The 17,793-nt window shown below is 37.8% G+C and overlaps 2 protein-coding genes across 2 annotated transcripts in view; one reads left to right on the top strand and one right to left on the bottom strand.

Moving 5' to 3' along the window:
• Positions 1-4,861: 4,861 nt before the first annotated feature.
• On the bottom strand, positions 4,862-7,352 carry Cog2 (conserved oligomeric Golgi complex subunit 2). Its single transcript, XM_089245563.1, has 2 exons — positions 7,247-7,352; positions 4,862-7,130 (listed from the first exon to the last, which is right to left on the bottom strand). The coding sequence occupies exon 2, from the start codon at positions 7,096-7,098 to the stop codon at positions 5,020-5,022; it is 2,079 nt and encodes a 692-aa protein (XP_089101689.1). The 5' UTR covers positions 7,099-7,130; positions 7,247-7,352; the 3' UTR covers positions 4,862-5,019.
• Positions 7,353-7,665: 313 nt separating this feature from the next.
• The window catches only part of LOC149088212 (glycoprotein-N-acetylgalactosamine 3-beta-galactosyltransferase 1-like), a 49,595-nt gene continuing 39,467 nt past the window's right edge, over positions 7,666-17,793 (top strand). The window contains exons 1-2 of the mRNA XM_089245562.1: positions 7,666-7,837; positions 9,569-9,873. Coding sequence (XP_089101688.1) covers positions 9,609-9,873 — 265 coding nt within the window. The 5' untranslated portion in view covers positions 7,666-7,837; positions 9,569-9,608. The remainder of the gene's footprint in view (positions 7,838-9,568; positions 9,874-17,793) is intronic.

Raw genomic sequence — 17,793 nt, 5'->3', positions numbered from 1 at the left:
ATAGACATCCTGAAGCATCTTTATTATGCAAAATGACATAGATATTGTCACATGATGAAAAAAGATAAGCTAAAGGTGCTCTTTACAAAGCAATTGTAAACAGTTATATGAAGTGCTCGTTCTGCTGCAAATGACAGATATGACCTTCTCGGACACTGTAAGGAACATCTTTTTCCCCTTTGCTTATCTTTTTTCATCATGTGGCAATATCTGCCCTATTTTGCATAATATACTTAAAGCATATCTATTAAACATGTGCCAAGTTTCAATTCTTTGAAGGATGTCCATCATTAGGTATGATGAAAACAACACTGATTCCTTAGCATTTGTCAAGCAGTTCATTGCTCCATGTATAGTCCTCCAAGCATGAGATGAGACCAGAGCCGCAACTAGAAGCTTGATCAGCAGGGGCAAGCATGCATTTTGGCACCCCCTTGTAATGTTGAAAGAGGTAAAAGTGTGACATATTTCACATATCTTCTGATCCAGCGAGGCAGAAACGCCTGCTCTTCCCCCCCCCCCCAAGTTGCGGCCCTGGATGAGACTTGGCTATGTCACAGCAGACTATTTTGGGTAGAGTGATTGCACATCAAGAATCGACTGTCAGTGACTGAGCTTTTACGTTTTGTCTTCTAGAAAAGAGTAGAATCGTCTAACGTGCCACAGCAGTCTCATCACATGGTTGTAAGTTTATACTGGTCTAAGACTTCCCTACGATTACAGCGTGCATTTAGAATTTTGTAAAAGCTGTTTTGTCCTGATTGGTTGTTGAGGGCTTGTACAGATGTCTTATGAGGGTCATCAGAGTTTCAGAAACTTTATTTCTGTTGCTTCCCCTCCCTGTCCTTAGATCATTCCAAACAGCACCCTTCAGAAAATACTGGTCTACAAGAAAGATGTGGCAAGTTTGAAAATAGTCTACTGGAAATGTGGGGGCAGAAGGCCTTCATTGGTATGAAACAGCTAATCAACCCACCCATGATCAGAGCTTATGCTCTTCTAGCCTGTTAGACCCAGCTTGTTGTGATTGGTCATAGTAAATATTCGATTGTTGATGTCTCCTGGGAAAGGCATCTTCATGTCCTTGGCAAAGATAGACTTAGGACTCTAGATGAAAATAGAGGCAAAGGTCTGGGGCCATGACCTCAATTCATACCTGTATTACATCACACATCTTTGATGGGGGTGGCACATATCTCGGCGCAGCCAAAGGCATAAGAATTTATCAGAAAATTGAAAATATTTTACATAGAGATTCAAGAAAGATTCTAAATTTTGAGGCCTGGTCTGACTCAAGCTTGCAGGCATTTGAGGCTTGATCCTTGAACAAAAAAGCAGTAACCAATCCAGTTAATTATCTCGCTGATGGCTTCAAAACCAAAAGGGTCTTTTTTTTTCTTTCAACCCAAGCACAACTCTATTCTATTGCCATGGGTGATTTACTACCGAATGAGTTGTGCCGGAAGTATGAACGTGTACCTGACAGTCTAAGTGCATATCTATTGTGGTACATGAATTACAATGCTGTTGAATTAAGAGGAACTAGACATTGAAAAGTTTTTTGTTTCATCTCAATTTCCAAATTTACATTTAGATATTCAAATCGGTATATTGCAACCTATCAGACATTGCTGGCCAAATTAAAACTTTCATGAAGCTTGTGGGAAACCAAGTCACAGACGTTCTCGCATGTTCTCAAACAGGGTTCCACAAATTATTGAACAGTTATTTACTCTGAAATTATTTCTTTCATTAAATTTGAAATATAATTTTAAATAATTTCTTTCACAGATTCAGATTTTTTTATTAGCTATTTCTTTTATTAGCCCTCTAAGCAGCACTGACGAGATATCTCACCTCCATAAAGCCTCTTATTTTAGCATTGGCAAAGCCCAGATATTTTGTAAAAATGATTTTTAAATGGAAAAATTTTCCCTTGTATCTCTTAGTTTGCACCTGCTGAAAATCTGAAGAGACCCTATTTCATTAAAAAAGAGATAGTGCATTTTGAAGAGAAGTTTAGTGATTTCTAATTGCTGCTTGAAATTTGTCCTAATAATTCTGCAATTATTTTTCATTAAATTTTACATTTTTTATAAAATCATTTCTGTCATGAGAATTTTTTTTCAACAATGTGTTTCTTTCAACAATTCTGAAAATATTTGTATCAGTAATTCTGCAGTTATTTCTTTCAAAAGCAAAATTTAGCTGCTGTGCAGGCAGTCGCAAGGCCCCCACATCCTGGGCAGTGCTTCTAGGCTAATATCTCCATGAGCCCTTCTATAATGAATTTATAACATGAAAAAAAAAATATATGATGGCATTTGTCCTGGGCCTTGTCAGTCCCGCCTTTGGGGTGGGGCCCATGTGTGGTCGTGCCAGAACATTAAAATTCAGGATTTATGAAAGACAAGATTCCAGAATTCATAAAAATTCAGAATTTATGAACGAAATGATTCCAGAAATAAAAATTAAGAGTTTATGAATAAAATGATTCTCTAGGATTGATGAAATTCAGAATGATGCAAGAAATTATACCATGGGGGGGGGGGGGACTGATCTAATGTATATATGAAATGACATCGTGTCTCCCCCCCCCCCCCCAGACTTCCAAGTCAATTTCCGCCTATGAATTATACCATAAGTGCAAGGCCCAGTGCAATCACACCTGTCGCACAACCCTAAAGGCGGCTATGAGCCCACATCAAAAGTGGCCCACAGCACATTCCTAGATCACTTATGTGGTCTGTGGGACATTTACAGACCACTCAAGTGGCCCTCGGTGCAGTTCAACATCACTCAAGTTACCTGTATCACACTGACATATTACTTAACCTTACATCGGCCAATCCAAAAACATTTGGTCTTAAAACCCTCTAATATTGGCAAGCCCAGAGAGCTTTGCCATTTCCCCCCCCCCCCACTTCCTGTAGATAAACTGCCAGTGGGCAGAGTTAGCCTTTGTTCAGTCTGATAACAGAAGGGGGGGGGGAGAATCCGGACATGTTTCCTTCGAGGTAGTATACAATATTATGCCTCTGCATAGGTCACTCTTATGGCTACTCACATGCTGTTTTGATCGCTTACGTGTTCTAGGTCACTCACTGACATGGTATCTGTCACTCAGTGATATGGTCTTTTGATCTCCAGGTCACTCTCACACTGTCTATGCCACTCTTGGTCACTGACCTCTTCTCTAGCTTTCTAGAGCACTCACTGACTCTGCTCTCTTGGTCACTCTTTTTGATCTCTCCACATGCTTGCATACTCTTCTGTTCACTCACATTCTTGAGACCTCATAGGTCACTCTCTACACAGAGGTAGACTTATGGTTTTACTGCTTTTGTGTGGGTGCTATAAAACTTTTTACCATGCTTTTCCTATTCTAATAAAGTTTTTTCACTACATTCCTCAAATTTGCAGCCTTGGGCTAACCACCCTGTAAATACGCACCAGACTGTGGCAGTTATAATGTAGATCAGCAAAATTTGAAAAACCCTTAAAAAGGTTGGTACCTATGGCATTGTTCCAGATCACTGAAGATGGCTCATGACACATTTTCTATAATCAATGAGATATAGTTATCATTCACTTATACACCCTCTTGCTTTATGTTTCTCTGTTATAAGACAATTTTTTTAACTCCCGATCAAAGACAGGTAAATACTGTAATGCTACTCACTTATACGTTTCTCTCACTCTAGCGGTTTTTTCCCCTGTTCCCTAGCACAGGCACATAAATGAGATCACCGCAGGTCAGGGGTTCTTAAATTGCACCTCCAACCTTTATGAGGGGCAGTGCTGTGACAAAGGTTTTTTTGAAAATATCCTTTGTTAAACAGCTCTGGGTGAGCTGGCGAAGTATGTGGTTAAGCACTGAATTGGAAAAAGGGGTGCAGCAAGTGCAAACAGTTTAAGAACCCCTGCTCTAGGTCAATGCTGGAAAAACTTTTTTCACAAGGAGCCATTCAAGCATTATGTCAGCAAATTTTTTTTGCCATTTTTCACCCCGTTACGTACCAAATGTGGCCCTGGGGATTATCTGATACATCCTGTCTCCTCAAACCAAATTTTTCAGAAATGAACTAAGTGACACATTTATAGTTCACTCAAGTGACCTGTGACACAGTTCCAAAACACTTAAGCGATCCGTAGCACATTTAAAGATCCCTTGAGAGAGCACTTAAGCGGCACCCAGTGGGGCTCTACATCACTCAACTTACCCATAGCACAATCCCAGATTACTTAAGTGATCCATGAAATAATTATGGATCACTTGAGTGATGCATGCACAGTTCCAGAGCACTTAAGTGGCCCGGACACATTTCCAGATCACTTGGATCCTTGAAAAAATTATATTTATCCCATACAGATCACTAAAGTGGCTCTGTATGAGACTTATCAATAGGGAGAATGTTAGTTCAGGTGCTAACTAGCGAAAGGTTTTCTCATTTTTGGCGGACCAAGTAAGATGCCATGAAGAATATTTCATGTGGTTGATGAACTAAACATCATTCAAATCCCCCCATCGATGCTGGCGTAATACTTGAATGACCCTTAAAGTGTTCATCAAAAGCTTATACGTCACATCCTGGAGACTATCAAAAATTAAAAATATTTTTACATTAAAAGAAAATACCCCAGATTGTTTCTGCAAGAGATTTCCTTCCCCCATCTTGTGCTCACAAGGTAGATTCTGCATATGCCTTCTGGTGTTGAAATTGAATTTCAATAATATGGCAAAAAGTATAAGAAATACATTTTTATGTGTTAATTACTTTGATATTATGGGGGGGGGGGGAAAGATCTTGCTCTGATGAAGATTTTATTTATATGATGTTTATATTTCTAATAGCATATATGATTATTGAAATTTTTAATATAATGGTCTCATATGCAAAAGAAACGGGAGAAAAAAAAAATTATGTATCTTTTTAAGAGTCAAAAATTTTTAGGATTTTCCACATATTCTTTGCAACCATAAAAAACCATTCTGTGTAATCTAAATTAGAACAATTATCATAATGAGAATCCAGTTTTTACAGCAGATGAAACCAAATCTTCAAGTTTTTTGAAATTCCCAGAACTCTTATCGTATCCATATTTTGAAATATGAGTACCGAGGAACTCTACATCGAGGACTAATTGTTGCCTAATCTTATCATCATCGGACATGGCACCAGATATATTTTGTCCCAAAGACTTCTCCCTGGCTTTCTTCAAACGCTTCAAGCTGTCTTCCATCTTTTTGATCGAAGTTAGAACATCCGACGTCATTAAAAAGCATTGTTCAATTATACTATCGATAACATCGATCAGCCAATCTTGTTTGCACTGGGGGACATCCAATGATTCCGTCTCAGACAGGAATGCACTCAGAGGCGACAATACCATAGAAACATAACCAGATGGTTTGGTTGGTACTTCTCGGTTTGTTTTTCTGTAGAGTCGAGGAATATCTGTTATGAGTTTTAGATGTTGCGTACAGTGTGATGTCAAGCGGTGGACTATAATACTACCGATTTCGGGAATCAGTGACTTGTAGGTTCTGATACAACCGTCCAAACCATCCCTCATAGAGTCTGTGACTTTATTGAAACTCCTGGAGATTTGGTTTTTGAAGAGATCTAAAACAGCCATAGACAACTCTTGCAAATCATGAACAAGCATGACTAATTTGATTGAAGGAATATCAGCTTCAATACCTTCGGAGGTTAGTTTTATTGATTTCTTATCATGCTCTTCTGTTCTAGAGATTGTTTTCACCCAACTGCTGTGGCGAGCGAGAAGCTGTAGGGTCAGTTTCCAAAACCTGTAATCTAACGATGCAACATACACATCAGACTCCCAACATCTTTTTAGAGCCTGCAACAGTACTGCACTAGAATATAAAAATAATTTTTCTCTATTATCATCACAAGTGAACGGGGTTGTTGATAGAGACGCCTCAAAGAATCCGGCTACCTCTTGGAACCTTATTTCGAAATATACGTCCAAGTTCCACCTGTCCATGAATAACTTATAGGACTTGTGGTTCCGTAACCGTTTCACGCTGGCCTGTACTTGACAACTCATCTCGAAACTATCGAGGAACTTCATGCTGTGCACGTAATTCTTGTGGAAGTGCATCGGGTCCCCGGGATTGAAGACGACCGGAGCGATGTATTCAAGGCAACTGACTATTTCCGGCCACACAGAGTTCACCAAAAAGTCATAATCTTTCAAAACTTCAGTGTCTTTTTTCCCGCCTCTTGTGATGCGAAGCAACAAACCGCAATTTTGAGGTATGAAATCGAGCACCCTCTCATACATCATATCTATCCCCTCTTTCCTCAAGAACTCCTCGTCGATTACCTGTTGCATGTATGGCCGAACAATCGCCACCCTGAATCTATCTTCAACATCACTAACTTTTTCGATATTGGAATAGACACGAAGAACCCTATATAAGATAGCTGAATCAGAGTTAGATAAGCTAAGTACGAACAATTTGTCCAAATGATGGAGGAGAAGTCCAGTGATTCCATTGATTGCCGGTTCATTTTCTTTCAGGATCCCAACAGACTCTCCCTGTGACATGTGGAACTGTATTCGGCTACACTCAGCTGCAATTCTCTCCAAAACCTCCATGTTTAGCACCACCTCCTTGTCAGCAGAGACTTTTTGTTTCTCGACGTGATCAACACCTTCCAAGACAGAGATAACCCTGTGCAAGAGAGTCTTCTTTTGATGGATGGTTTCTCGTCTACGCATGCTATCTTGCAAGGAGAATAATGTCCCTTCGAGTCTCCTCAGTACCCCGTGCACTCGAGACTGCACGTCTCTCAGCGGCGAAGAGAGGTTCTTAATGGACTTGTCCAGCCCTACCAGGTTTGTGGAGAGATTCACGAAGTCAGTGTAGTCCCTGTTGATCAATTCGACCATCGCTGTGTGGAGGACCTTGAGGAAGAGACCTAGATCTTCCTTGATGTTCTCCAGCGAAGTGTTTCTTCTATACTCGCTGACAAACTTGTCCACGCTGAAGTCATCGGCCATGAAATCCTCCCTCTTGAAACACAGCTCCGAAGACCTGTTCATAATAGCGCTTATTTCCTCCATTGTCCCCTTTTCAGTTTCAATTCATATATTGCCTATGGTGGGGGGAAATTGGAAAATACGTTTTTATAATTAATCGGTAAAGAAATCATTATTAACTAAAACACATTTACAGTGATAAGACACAATGATATCGAGATAAAATACATACTATTTCATCATAATAGATCCTAAGATCTACGGTTTATATTAACTTGTACATGTATGGGGAAGAAAATTTGTTTGTTGACAATCCACCTCATCCGCCCAAGATGTATGCGTTCATTGCAAGATGATTGGACTAATCACCTAAAGCATTAAAAAAAAAAAAATTCATATAAAATTAATAAATATATATAAATTGAAGTTTGGTTATTTTTTTTTATTCCATTTTATTTAAAGAAAAATTTCACTATTTTTTCAATCTGCTATCAACAACATTTTCCATTTATTTCTCTTTTTTAAAGATTTTTTAAAACAAAATATGGTCAGTTAATTTGTAAATGAATACAATTTTCACCACTAGGTGACGCAACTGTTTTTCTTTTCTTTTTCCCCTCTTTTTTTTCTGTTTCTCTCGTCTGCAGTTTATTTATCTTTTTCTGCTACAGCTTTTTGCCGTCATTTTTAACAAGAGCTGCGTTTGTTGTGGTTTTTCGTTCGAGTTTCGTCTCCGGCTTCAGTTGTTATTTGCGTACTTATTCACGTTTATCATCATATTTCTTCCAGTGAAAATCGGCCGTCATGTCTTAGACTTTTAAGTGTGAGTTTTGAATTGTATATTTCTTTTTAATATAAAGCTTTCAATTTTATCATCACATATAATATTTATATCTTTAACTATTTTCTAGCGGTATGTGAGTAATTTGATATTCAATGATCATCAAGTGCAGTGCATGGACTGAGAATCACACGTACCATGTTCATTTTATGTCTCATTCCATAGAGGATTCAATTTTAATTCTCGATATATTTTCACATTGTAAAACTGTTAATTTCAATTAAGTTATTAAAACAGTTAATTTAATTTCAAAAATCACAGGGAATTTCAATGTCATTCAGGGCATATATATTTGCCTTTTTTTTTTTATCAGTATATATAATTATTGATAATATAACTAATCTGAACTTTATATTGAGAAATAATGGGTAAAATCAGAAATATACAGGCTGAACGTCACCTAATCTATTAGCACATACAGGGTGTGAACTTCACTTAATTTATCAGCATATACAGGGTGAATTCCAACTAATATATCAAATGAAAGTGGGTGACAGACGAGCTCAAGTAGAACATAAGACACTGTAGCAACTCTTACGGTTTTCGAGTCATGGTGAAAAGAAGGAAAATGTGTCGAATCTGATGAACCTCAATTTGTGCAACCTTCCTGAAAGAGCTACAAGCAAACTAAGCACATATTTAGAAAGAACAAAAAATCATACAAGGTGACACTATTTTTATCAGAATATCTGGATTTAATGGCGAGCTAAAAACACTGAAAGATTGGCAAAGTGCAAAATCAAATAGTTGCCAAAATCTGTAACCGTCAATTCTGCAAACACTCTTCTAGCTACAATTGGTCAAATTTACCAGAAACTTGTCCATTCCACGAGCTTTTGAAAGAGCCTAAAACAAACCACGTCTGTGTTTCAGTTCAGGAGAAATTAGCCCTTAGTTTCCAATATATCACTGAAATTTGCATTTGTTGAAGTTGACATTCAGAATTGGTAGTTAAAGATTTTTGGGTGACAATTTTGCATTTTGATAATCTCTCAGCGCTTGTAGCTTGTTATTTAATCCAGATGTTCTGATGGAATGGGTGTCACCTTTATAGGATTTTTTCTGGGAAATCAAATTATCACCAAAATCTATAACTGCCAATTCCAGATATCTACTTTGATGAACGCTGATTTCAGTAATGTAGTGCAAACAAAAGGCAAAATTTCTCCTGAGCTAGAGCGCCAATATGATATTTCTTGAAGTTATTCTCAATGTAGGGGCCAGGATACAGTTTCTGGTAGAGAATCTGGTTGGGTATCTATGTGTAGGAGAGGAAAAACAAGAATGGACTTATTTTGGGCTGATTGGTTATCCAAAATTAGAAAATACAAGACAATAAAAAAAAAAAAGAATAATATAAATAATTTTTTTCTTTTGCGATATGAGTCTGAACACCTTCAATGAGATAATAAAACCTAATTTAATTTCCTTATAAACTTTATGAAAGCTAAATAAGGTTGAAAAATGTTGTCACAGTATTCCTTTACGCGAAAAATCCAGATCTAATACCTTTAACAATTTTGTATCATTTTAATTGCAATGGTCACTTAATATAATTTCCACTGTTTAAATCAAATGATGAGCCACACAAACCTCACATCATACAATTCTGTACTATTCTATATTTTTGGCTTGAGGAGAAAAAAAACGTTCCACAGTTCCATTAACTTACAGTTTATGTTGTAGATGTTAATTTTTTTCATGTTCTTCCAGGTAATTTTTTTCAGTGTTTGTGTGTGTGTGAATCGTCAACATGTTGAATAGCCAATCTCCGGGAAGACTGTCGAGGAAGTGTATCGTGACTTTGGCTGTTGGAATATCTTTTGGATTTAGCTTTGCATATGTGTTATTGAATGTCGTTGCATGGGAAAGAACTGATATATTTCGCTCACAGATATGGGACTCTACTTCTGATAGATCATCTATACATGACCCTCATTCTCATAAAGATTTAGAAGGAGCCAGGGGGCCAGATAGCCCAGTAAATTTTCATGGCACAGATGAAGAGTTTCATAAAGGTGAGTGGACATAAATGTTACTCAAATAACTTGACATTATCTTAAACAATGATTTTAAGATTTTTGATTATAATGGCCATCTAATTAAACCCATTGATATGACATCAGATGCAGTACTACTACTAAACCAAACATTCACCTTGTCCATATTCCTCTGCAGAATTTCTAACGAATTAGTACATGTTTGGAATGTGTGTGTATGTATAGTGAACCTTCCGTAAAGTTTGTTTCTGTGCAATGCTTGTTATGTGTAGTGCTGCCATCTGCATGCAATTTTTTAAACTATGAGTCTTTTCAACTCATAATGAGTGAAATGTAATGCATGAATAATCGTAATGTTGTAGGCCTGTTGCTCTCTGCAGATAGACTTTTTAACGGGGATCATCAGATGTACTGCTGATTCTTTGACTTGAGAGTGTATTTGTAAGCATTCCAAGTTTTGACTGTAAAAATATTTTCTACTACCTATAATACCCGGCGCTGACTGGGTTCTCTTCAATTATTAGGAGGATTGAAGTGACAAACCATTATAAAGGAGTACACTATTATACATAATACTGGCAGCATTAAAGAAGTGACAAACCATTTTAAAGGCATATGCATATCTGAAAGGCATTAATAGGGAACCACGGTAACCAAAGTAAATGTTCCAAAAGTGATTGTTGAGTCTCAGGAACCATTGTTGTTTGACACTTTTTATTTGCCCTGCTCTGATGAACTTTTAAAGTAGTGGTAGGTAAAGTAAAGCGTTTGGTAGGTCTATATATGTAAAATTTGGTGACAATCAGTCTAAAATTGTAGATTTGTATAGAGAACATACTCGCACAGACAGACAGAAAATCAATTTTATAAGTGTAGATAAGTCAGGGATTGACGAATTTCAAGTAGAGACAAGAAATTATTGGTGCCTAACCTTTTCTTTGTAATTGTTGAATTGGAGTTCAGGGGTGATACATTTTTTTATTATTATTTCATGGCACTTCCAATGTAGGAAGAGGTTATTAACTCTGGGAAAAGTAAAAAAAAAAGTCATTTAGTTGACCAGTTATCTTTAAAAAAACATTCTTAGCTTCTAAGAAATTTCACTTGCACTTAATTTTTTTTTTCAATATCTCAGTGTGCTATAAATGTGTCAACTAGTGAAGAAGTATACTCTTAACCAGTGTGACATAAGAAGAAAAAAAAACTCATTTGATACATAAATGCTTGAGCTCTTTACAATTCAAAGCTAACAGTGTTGTGAGATTTTTTGTTGTGTATTGAAGCCTAATTTATTTAGTTTGTGGAGGAGTAGATAAACTTTGTCCAAGAAACTCAGAAAGGACCATGACGTTTGAAGGGATCAGACATACATTTTCTGTTGAGTAACCGAGAGTTAAAATTTGGTATCCAACCCAAGTGGGATCCTCAGCCATCCTGTGATTAGTGGTTAAATAATTTTTTCCTCTGAAGGCGACACCCACTATGTGTCAAAATGCATTAGGAATTTTCATATTTTTCATATATTTTCCTTATTAGTTGGTGACTTCTTAATAACTTAACCTTATTTTTTGTGCATGTGTATAGAATAAAAGTACAATGCACTGAGCCATGCTAATTGATTTTTATATGAGTAATCAATATTTTTAGGGTGTAAAACAGTTTGATTTGTATTCGTTACTTTTTACATGGAGAAAGTTTATTAGGAATTTTTGTGTTCCTGATATTTAGGCTTTAATAACATATTTTGTTGACTTTTGCTTATGTAGGATTTATTCAACATATCATTAGTGAAACAAATCAAATGATGACAGTCCTTGAGGGTGGAGATTGGCTTCTTAGATGATGGTTGAGTATAGCTGGCAACATGTGATTGTGTTATGAATCATCTCCAGTGCCATTGACCAGAACTTTAGTGACTGCATGCTAATTATTCTCCGAGCCTTTGTTTTCCCACCTTCTCATGTAGCAGTTTTAAAACAATAGTTCTAATGTGTTACGGATAGATATCCTGTAGGATATAGCCCTGGCCACCACATAGGTTTTTCAAATGTACTACAGCATTTTTTTCTTAAAACTATTTCTTCTGCTAGGATTTCATTGATATATGTATGACTACCCAACATTTTTATGGCACCATGCTTGAAGTTCTATGCACATGTTCCTCCTCCACCTGGATGTTTTTCCCTATCACTCAGCAGTGAAAAAAAAAGATGAAACCGCTCTGATCTATAATAAAAATTTCGATAAGGGGGCAGGGTTAGAAGGAAAAAATCTAACCTGAGAAAATGTTTGTGAAAGAAAAAGTAAAGCTCTATATACAGGGTGATTATAAAAAAACTATCCCGACATATGGGCCCCTAACTATCATACCATTCACAGAAACTGAATGAAATTTTGGCATAAGGTATTTTGATGTATGCGCTCAAGAATGATATGGAAAACAACAGTGTCACTCTAACAGCTACGGTTACAGTGAGAAAATTTCGAAAATATCAAATGGCAACACCAAGTTTTTTGTATTGGAATGTGATCTCCATTGTGAAAAACCCTAAATAGCGTTCGAACGGCAACTGTAGCATGAAAATCACCGGCGGTAGATAGGCTAAAAGTGAGGACAACCAATAAGGACAGAGAAGCAGCATAAAATAAAGCATTTTATTGTGTTTCACAAATTTTCCACATGACCTTGGGGAGGACTAATCAGGCTGGGATCTCAGCCGAATGAAACGAACATTAATGCTCTGGTGCACGGCAAAGTCCTTTTTACTTTTTCTTTGCCTAGCTCCGGGAATTTTCGTGCTACAGGTGCCATTCCAACGCTATTTAGTGTTTTTCAGTATGGAGATCGCATTCCAATACAAAAAACTTGGTGTTGCCATTTGATATTTTCGAAATTTTCTCACTGTAACCGTAACTGTTAGAGTGACACTGTTGTTTTCCATATCATTCTTGAGCGCATACCTCAAAATACCTTATGCCAAAATTTCATTCAGTTTCTGTGAATGGTATGATAGTTAGGGGCCCATATGTCGGGATAGTTTTTTTATAATCACCCCGTATATAAAGTATTCAGATGCTACTGGCCTAATGACTAGAGACGTCGGCACAATTTCAATTAAATGTTTTTGCTACATCTGCATAAAAATTTGCTTTTTCTTTGTATAAAAATATTGTGCACCATTTTGAGCAATCTCAAAATTTGCATTGATTTAAAGCAGTCCATATTCATTTAGTTGATAGCCCAACATCATGAAATAGAGCAGATTGGTGATGATTATTATAGTTGCTCAAATGTAAAAAATTACCTTCACATTTTCGAATTAGGCAATTTTATTGTTTATGAAAGAGTTCCATTAATTTTCAGAAAAACAGCTGTGTTTCTTTATTATCAATAGATGTTGGAAGCAATTTATGTTCCCATAAACTTAATAGGCATAATTCATTCCATAAAATATGAAATTTTCCCCTATTTGATCATTCACATCTGTTCAGAGGTAAACTTGAAAAGTTTGCAAAGACAACTGTTTCTCCTGTTCACCACTGATTGGGGATAAAGCTTGAGAAATCATAAATACGGAACACACGATTATGATAACAGTATATCGTGTAGTATTTGCTGTGAAGAAACCAAGATATATTTGATCAGCTTTTTTTGTCCCGAAAGAAATGACCAAGATCTTATTTGTTACAGAAGGAAACCAACAAAAAGGCAAATAAAGTAAATTTTCCTTGGTTTCTTTGTGATTTTATCAGGCCAGGGATTATTAAATAATCCCTCGCCTGATATATCAGATATGGAAGAGTAAATTTTACTGTTCAAATCTCATTTGGTTCTGAAAAATTGGTTTTAAGGGTCTGCATTCGGGTTTCCCGTGTCTTCGTTTGATTTGAATCCCGAAACCGGGAATAGACCTTAACTAGGTTTCTTCATTGATAGGAAATTTTGGTTGTGTTTGTGTCAAAAGTAAGGGTAGTTGAATTTGATGCAGATTCTCACAACTATTCACTAGCCCAAGTTTAGTAAGAAATTACAGACATGTTTCCGTTTTCTCTCAAATTTACGGCAGCTTTGCCGGTCAACTCAATCCTCGCGTTCAGGGAATTTACATCTGGACAATTAGATTAGAATTTATCTCTGAGTCTTTGTCTTTCTCATAATTTCTCTACCAGTATTTATCAATTATGGAATTATTGCAACTTGTCGAAGAACAGCTAATAGACGGCCTTACGATCCATGTACGTATATTTCTATTCAAATGACGGGGCTGTTTTTTCAGTAAAGTGTGTGCGTCTCGTTTTTTATGTTTCATTCGTAAATATTATATCAGGCTGCCTGCTCAGTGATAAACGATCCACTGTCCAGCATAGAGGCTACTCAAAACAAGTAGTTCTTGTCAGAGGGTGAGCAGGAATGATCTCACTATCTTTGTTTCTCTTTTTTTAGTGCGGTGGAAAATCCATTTCAAATGCTAAAAGAAAAAACTGTCTTACTTTTACATGTGTCAGTACAGTTGATAAGGTGGTAGATAATATTTCGAGTGGTAGCTGATAGCATCGTTTTGGACGTGAAAGAAAAAGATTGCACTCTCTGAAATTGGGTACCGGTGCCAAAATTCTGGGGCTACCGTAATGAGAATAAGGGAAAAAAATATTTCTCAGTGTCGGTCGTTTCCAGTCATGTGGAAGTTCCTACTTTCCAAGTGTGTGAGGAGTAGTGATAATAAGTTTTCTATTTAAAAAACTTCTGAGAAATCTTGGATCGCAGTCTCGCAGCAGTCAGACTCACCAACCGTACCAAAGAATATTCAGAGATGTCACGCGCCGATACCATTAGTTCATGTCAGGATCATAACGCGCGTTTACATTAGCATGCCGATGTTGCAAAACTCAAGATCCCCTGCAGTGGTTTCCGTTCGTGGGTACACAAACTTCCTTTGTGTTCGTTGAAAAAACCGATTCTAGGTGGGTCCAATTCAGACAGCTCAAGAATCGTTCTCAACACTTCTCTCAAATTACTGAATAACCAATTGCGAATGATTTCATTGCATGGTCCGCTCGCTAATGTATACGTTCCTTTTCACTGATACCACAGAAATGTCAATATGATGACCGCTGAGCATATTTCAGCAGCAAGAAGTCTTCCCCCCCCCCCATTTCAAGGAGGGGGTGAGGTGACAATCTCCTCGCGAGACATGAAAAAAAAATGTTTATCAGGGGTCTGCAATCCATGGCCCGCTGGCCAAATGTGGCCCTCCGAGCTTTTTGCCTCGGCTCACCGACCATTTTGAGAAAATAGATCCTGACATAAATGATTAAATTACACACGCACAAACAAACAAAATTCGTTACAGAGCTATGGCAACTGAAATCTGTACTGCTGTGTTTAGAACTAGGTGCCATTCAAGTATTACGTAAGCAGATTTTCAGCCATTTTGACCCCCTCTCCCTCCTTGTCAGCAAAACACTGCCCCCCCCCGCGTCAGCAGCTTAGAATATTTCATATCTTCAAAAAGAGGTGGTTGATGACGTAAGCAACCTTCAAACCCCTCTCCCCCCTTGTCATCAAAAGTCAGCAAATCCGAACCCTCCCCCCCTCGATGCTGACGTAATACTTGATGACCCCCCTATGAGATAATTTACAAATTCAATGGTAATGCATTTGATACATTAAAAGGGTCGTCTTAACGAATTCGGAGGACCCGGAGCCAAAACAATATTTAAGATTTATGATTTCATGTACAATATATATATATACTTCGAGAGGCAAAATTCGGCATCCAAAACTTACAGAATTTACATAAATGCTGAAAAAAATTAATGAAAGAAATAACTTTTTATAGAACTAATGGGAAAAATAATTGCAGTACTACTGGAAGAAATAATTGCAGTACTACTTGAAAGAAATAATTTGAGAAGCTTATTTTCAAAAGGAACATTTACACTTTTTTCCGAAATGCACTTTTTAATAGTTTATGAATCTTTGGGACAAGCTCTGTCAGATTTATGCCACCGGGATTTATTCAAACGGAAATATTGGTCGTTTGTATCAAAAGGGAACACATTTTCAGATCACTGAAGTAGGCCCGTGGCACATTCAAAGATCACTTACCCGCGACACAGTTTCAAAACACTTAAACGTGGCACATTTAGAGATCCCTTGAGTGACATCATGTGGCACAATTTTAGAGCACTTAAGCGGCCCCCCAGTGTTGCTCTACATCACTCAAGTTACCAGCGGAACATTCCCAGATTACTTAAGTGATCCGTGGCATAATTACGGATCACTTGAGTAATGCGTTGCACAGTTCCAGAGCACTTAAGCAGCCCGGACACATTTACTGAGCACTTGAAGGATCCGTGAAACATTTAGAGATCGCTGAAGTGGCTCTGTAAGGAATTTATCATTAGAGAGAATGTTAGTTCAGGTGCCCACAAACTATGTAGCAAAAGATTTTCCTCGTTTTTGGCGCACCGAATAAGATACCATTACGAATATTTCAGATTTTCAAGTGGTTGATGACGTAAGCATCATCCAAACCCCCCTCCCTCTTGTCATCAAAAGTCAGCAAATCGGAACCCCCTCCCCCCCCCCATCGATGCTGACGTAATGCTTGAATGACCCCCTACCTCCTAATGTATAATGGGATCAGAGACGTACGCGGGGTGGGGAAGCATAGGGGCTCGTGCCCCCACCCTCGATGATCAAAAATTTAGTGTTTTGATGCAAAAAATATTTAAAAAAAAATTTCTGAAGAAAATACATTTATACATGTTATACAATCCATTTCTGTTAATTTCAATGCTATTTAAGGCTAAGAACAATAATTTCTTTTAAATAAATAATTGCGATCTACCCTCCAATCCATATATGCCAAACCCACGGCCCGCTACCTCAAACCTAATTTTGTAAAAATGAACTAAGCGATACATTGTTACAGATAGTAAGTGACCCGTGGCACAATTCCAGAGCATTTAAGCGGCCCGTGGCACATTTTCAGATCACTTCTTGTATAGGTCTATGGCCAACAATATTGTGTAAATAAATAAAATATCGAAGTAAATATCTATATTGTTGCCAATTCAATATTTGTTAATTTAAAATGCTTTTTTGAAGAAGTTAGGTCCGCTGCACATTCGCAGATCACTTAAGTGACTCGTGACTTAGTTCCAGAACACTTAAGCGAACCGTGGCACATTTAGAGATCCCTTGAGTGACATGTGGCACACTTTTAGAGCACTTAAGCGTCTCCCCAGTGCAGTTTTACATCACTCAAGTTACCCTCGGCACATTCCTAGATTACTTAGGTGCATTGTCCTTAAGGGGGGGGGTGTTGGGGTTCTTAACCCCCCCAAGCCAAGATTATAGCGTTATTTTACAGGAAAAAACGTAACACCCCCCCCCCAAAAGGAAAAAAAATCTGAACTCCCCTCGGAAAATTCTGTGTACGCCTATGCTTAGGTGATCCGGGGCATAACTACGGATCGCATGAGTGACGCTCGGCACAGTTACTGAATACTTAAGCGGCCCGAACACATTTCCAGATCACTTGACGAATCCGCGGAACATTTAGAGCATAAGTTTCCCAAACTTTTTGTTCCACCGCCCCCCTTCTTCAGAAATTTTTCTCCCTCATCGCCCCCCCCCCACTCAAACGAATTCATAGGATTTTAAGTTAAATCAGTAGCTTTTATCTTCCCCTGCACCATTCCATCACCCACCGGGGGCGATATTTGCCCACTTTGGGAAACACTGATTTAGATATCACTAAAGTGGCTCTGTAGAGGCAACACCCACTAGAAAAGAAAATGCTCTAGTAGGTATTGGTAGAGGACTTATCAGTAGGAAGAATGCTAGTTCAGGTGCCCACAAACTAGGGAAAGATAATCCCCCCGTCATCAAAAGTCAGCTAACCTGAAACTCCCTCCCCTATCGATACT

This window comes from Pholcus phalangioides, unplaced genomic scaffold, assembly GCF_987345545.1.
Source record: "Pholcus phalangioides strain wild (caught in Gottingen) unplaced genomic scaffold, Ppha-v1.0 ptg000003l_1, whole genome shotgun sequence".
NCBI classification, from domain to species: Eukaryota; Metazoa; Arthropoda; class Arachnida; order Araneae; family Pholcidae; genus Pholcus; species Pholcus phalangioides.
This window is presented reverse-complemented; position numbering and strand designations above follow the sequence as displayed.

Bases quoted from the DNA above. Each gene is read 5' to 3' on its own strand.
- Cog2 (XM_089245563.1), bottom strand. From the start codon at position 7,098: ATGGAGGAAATAAGCGCTATTATGAACAGGTCTTCGGAGCTGTGTTTC.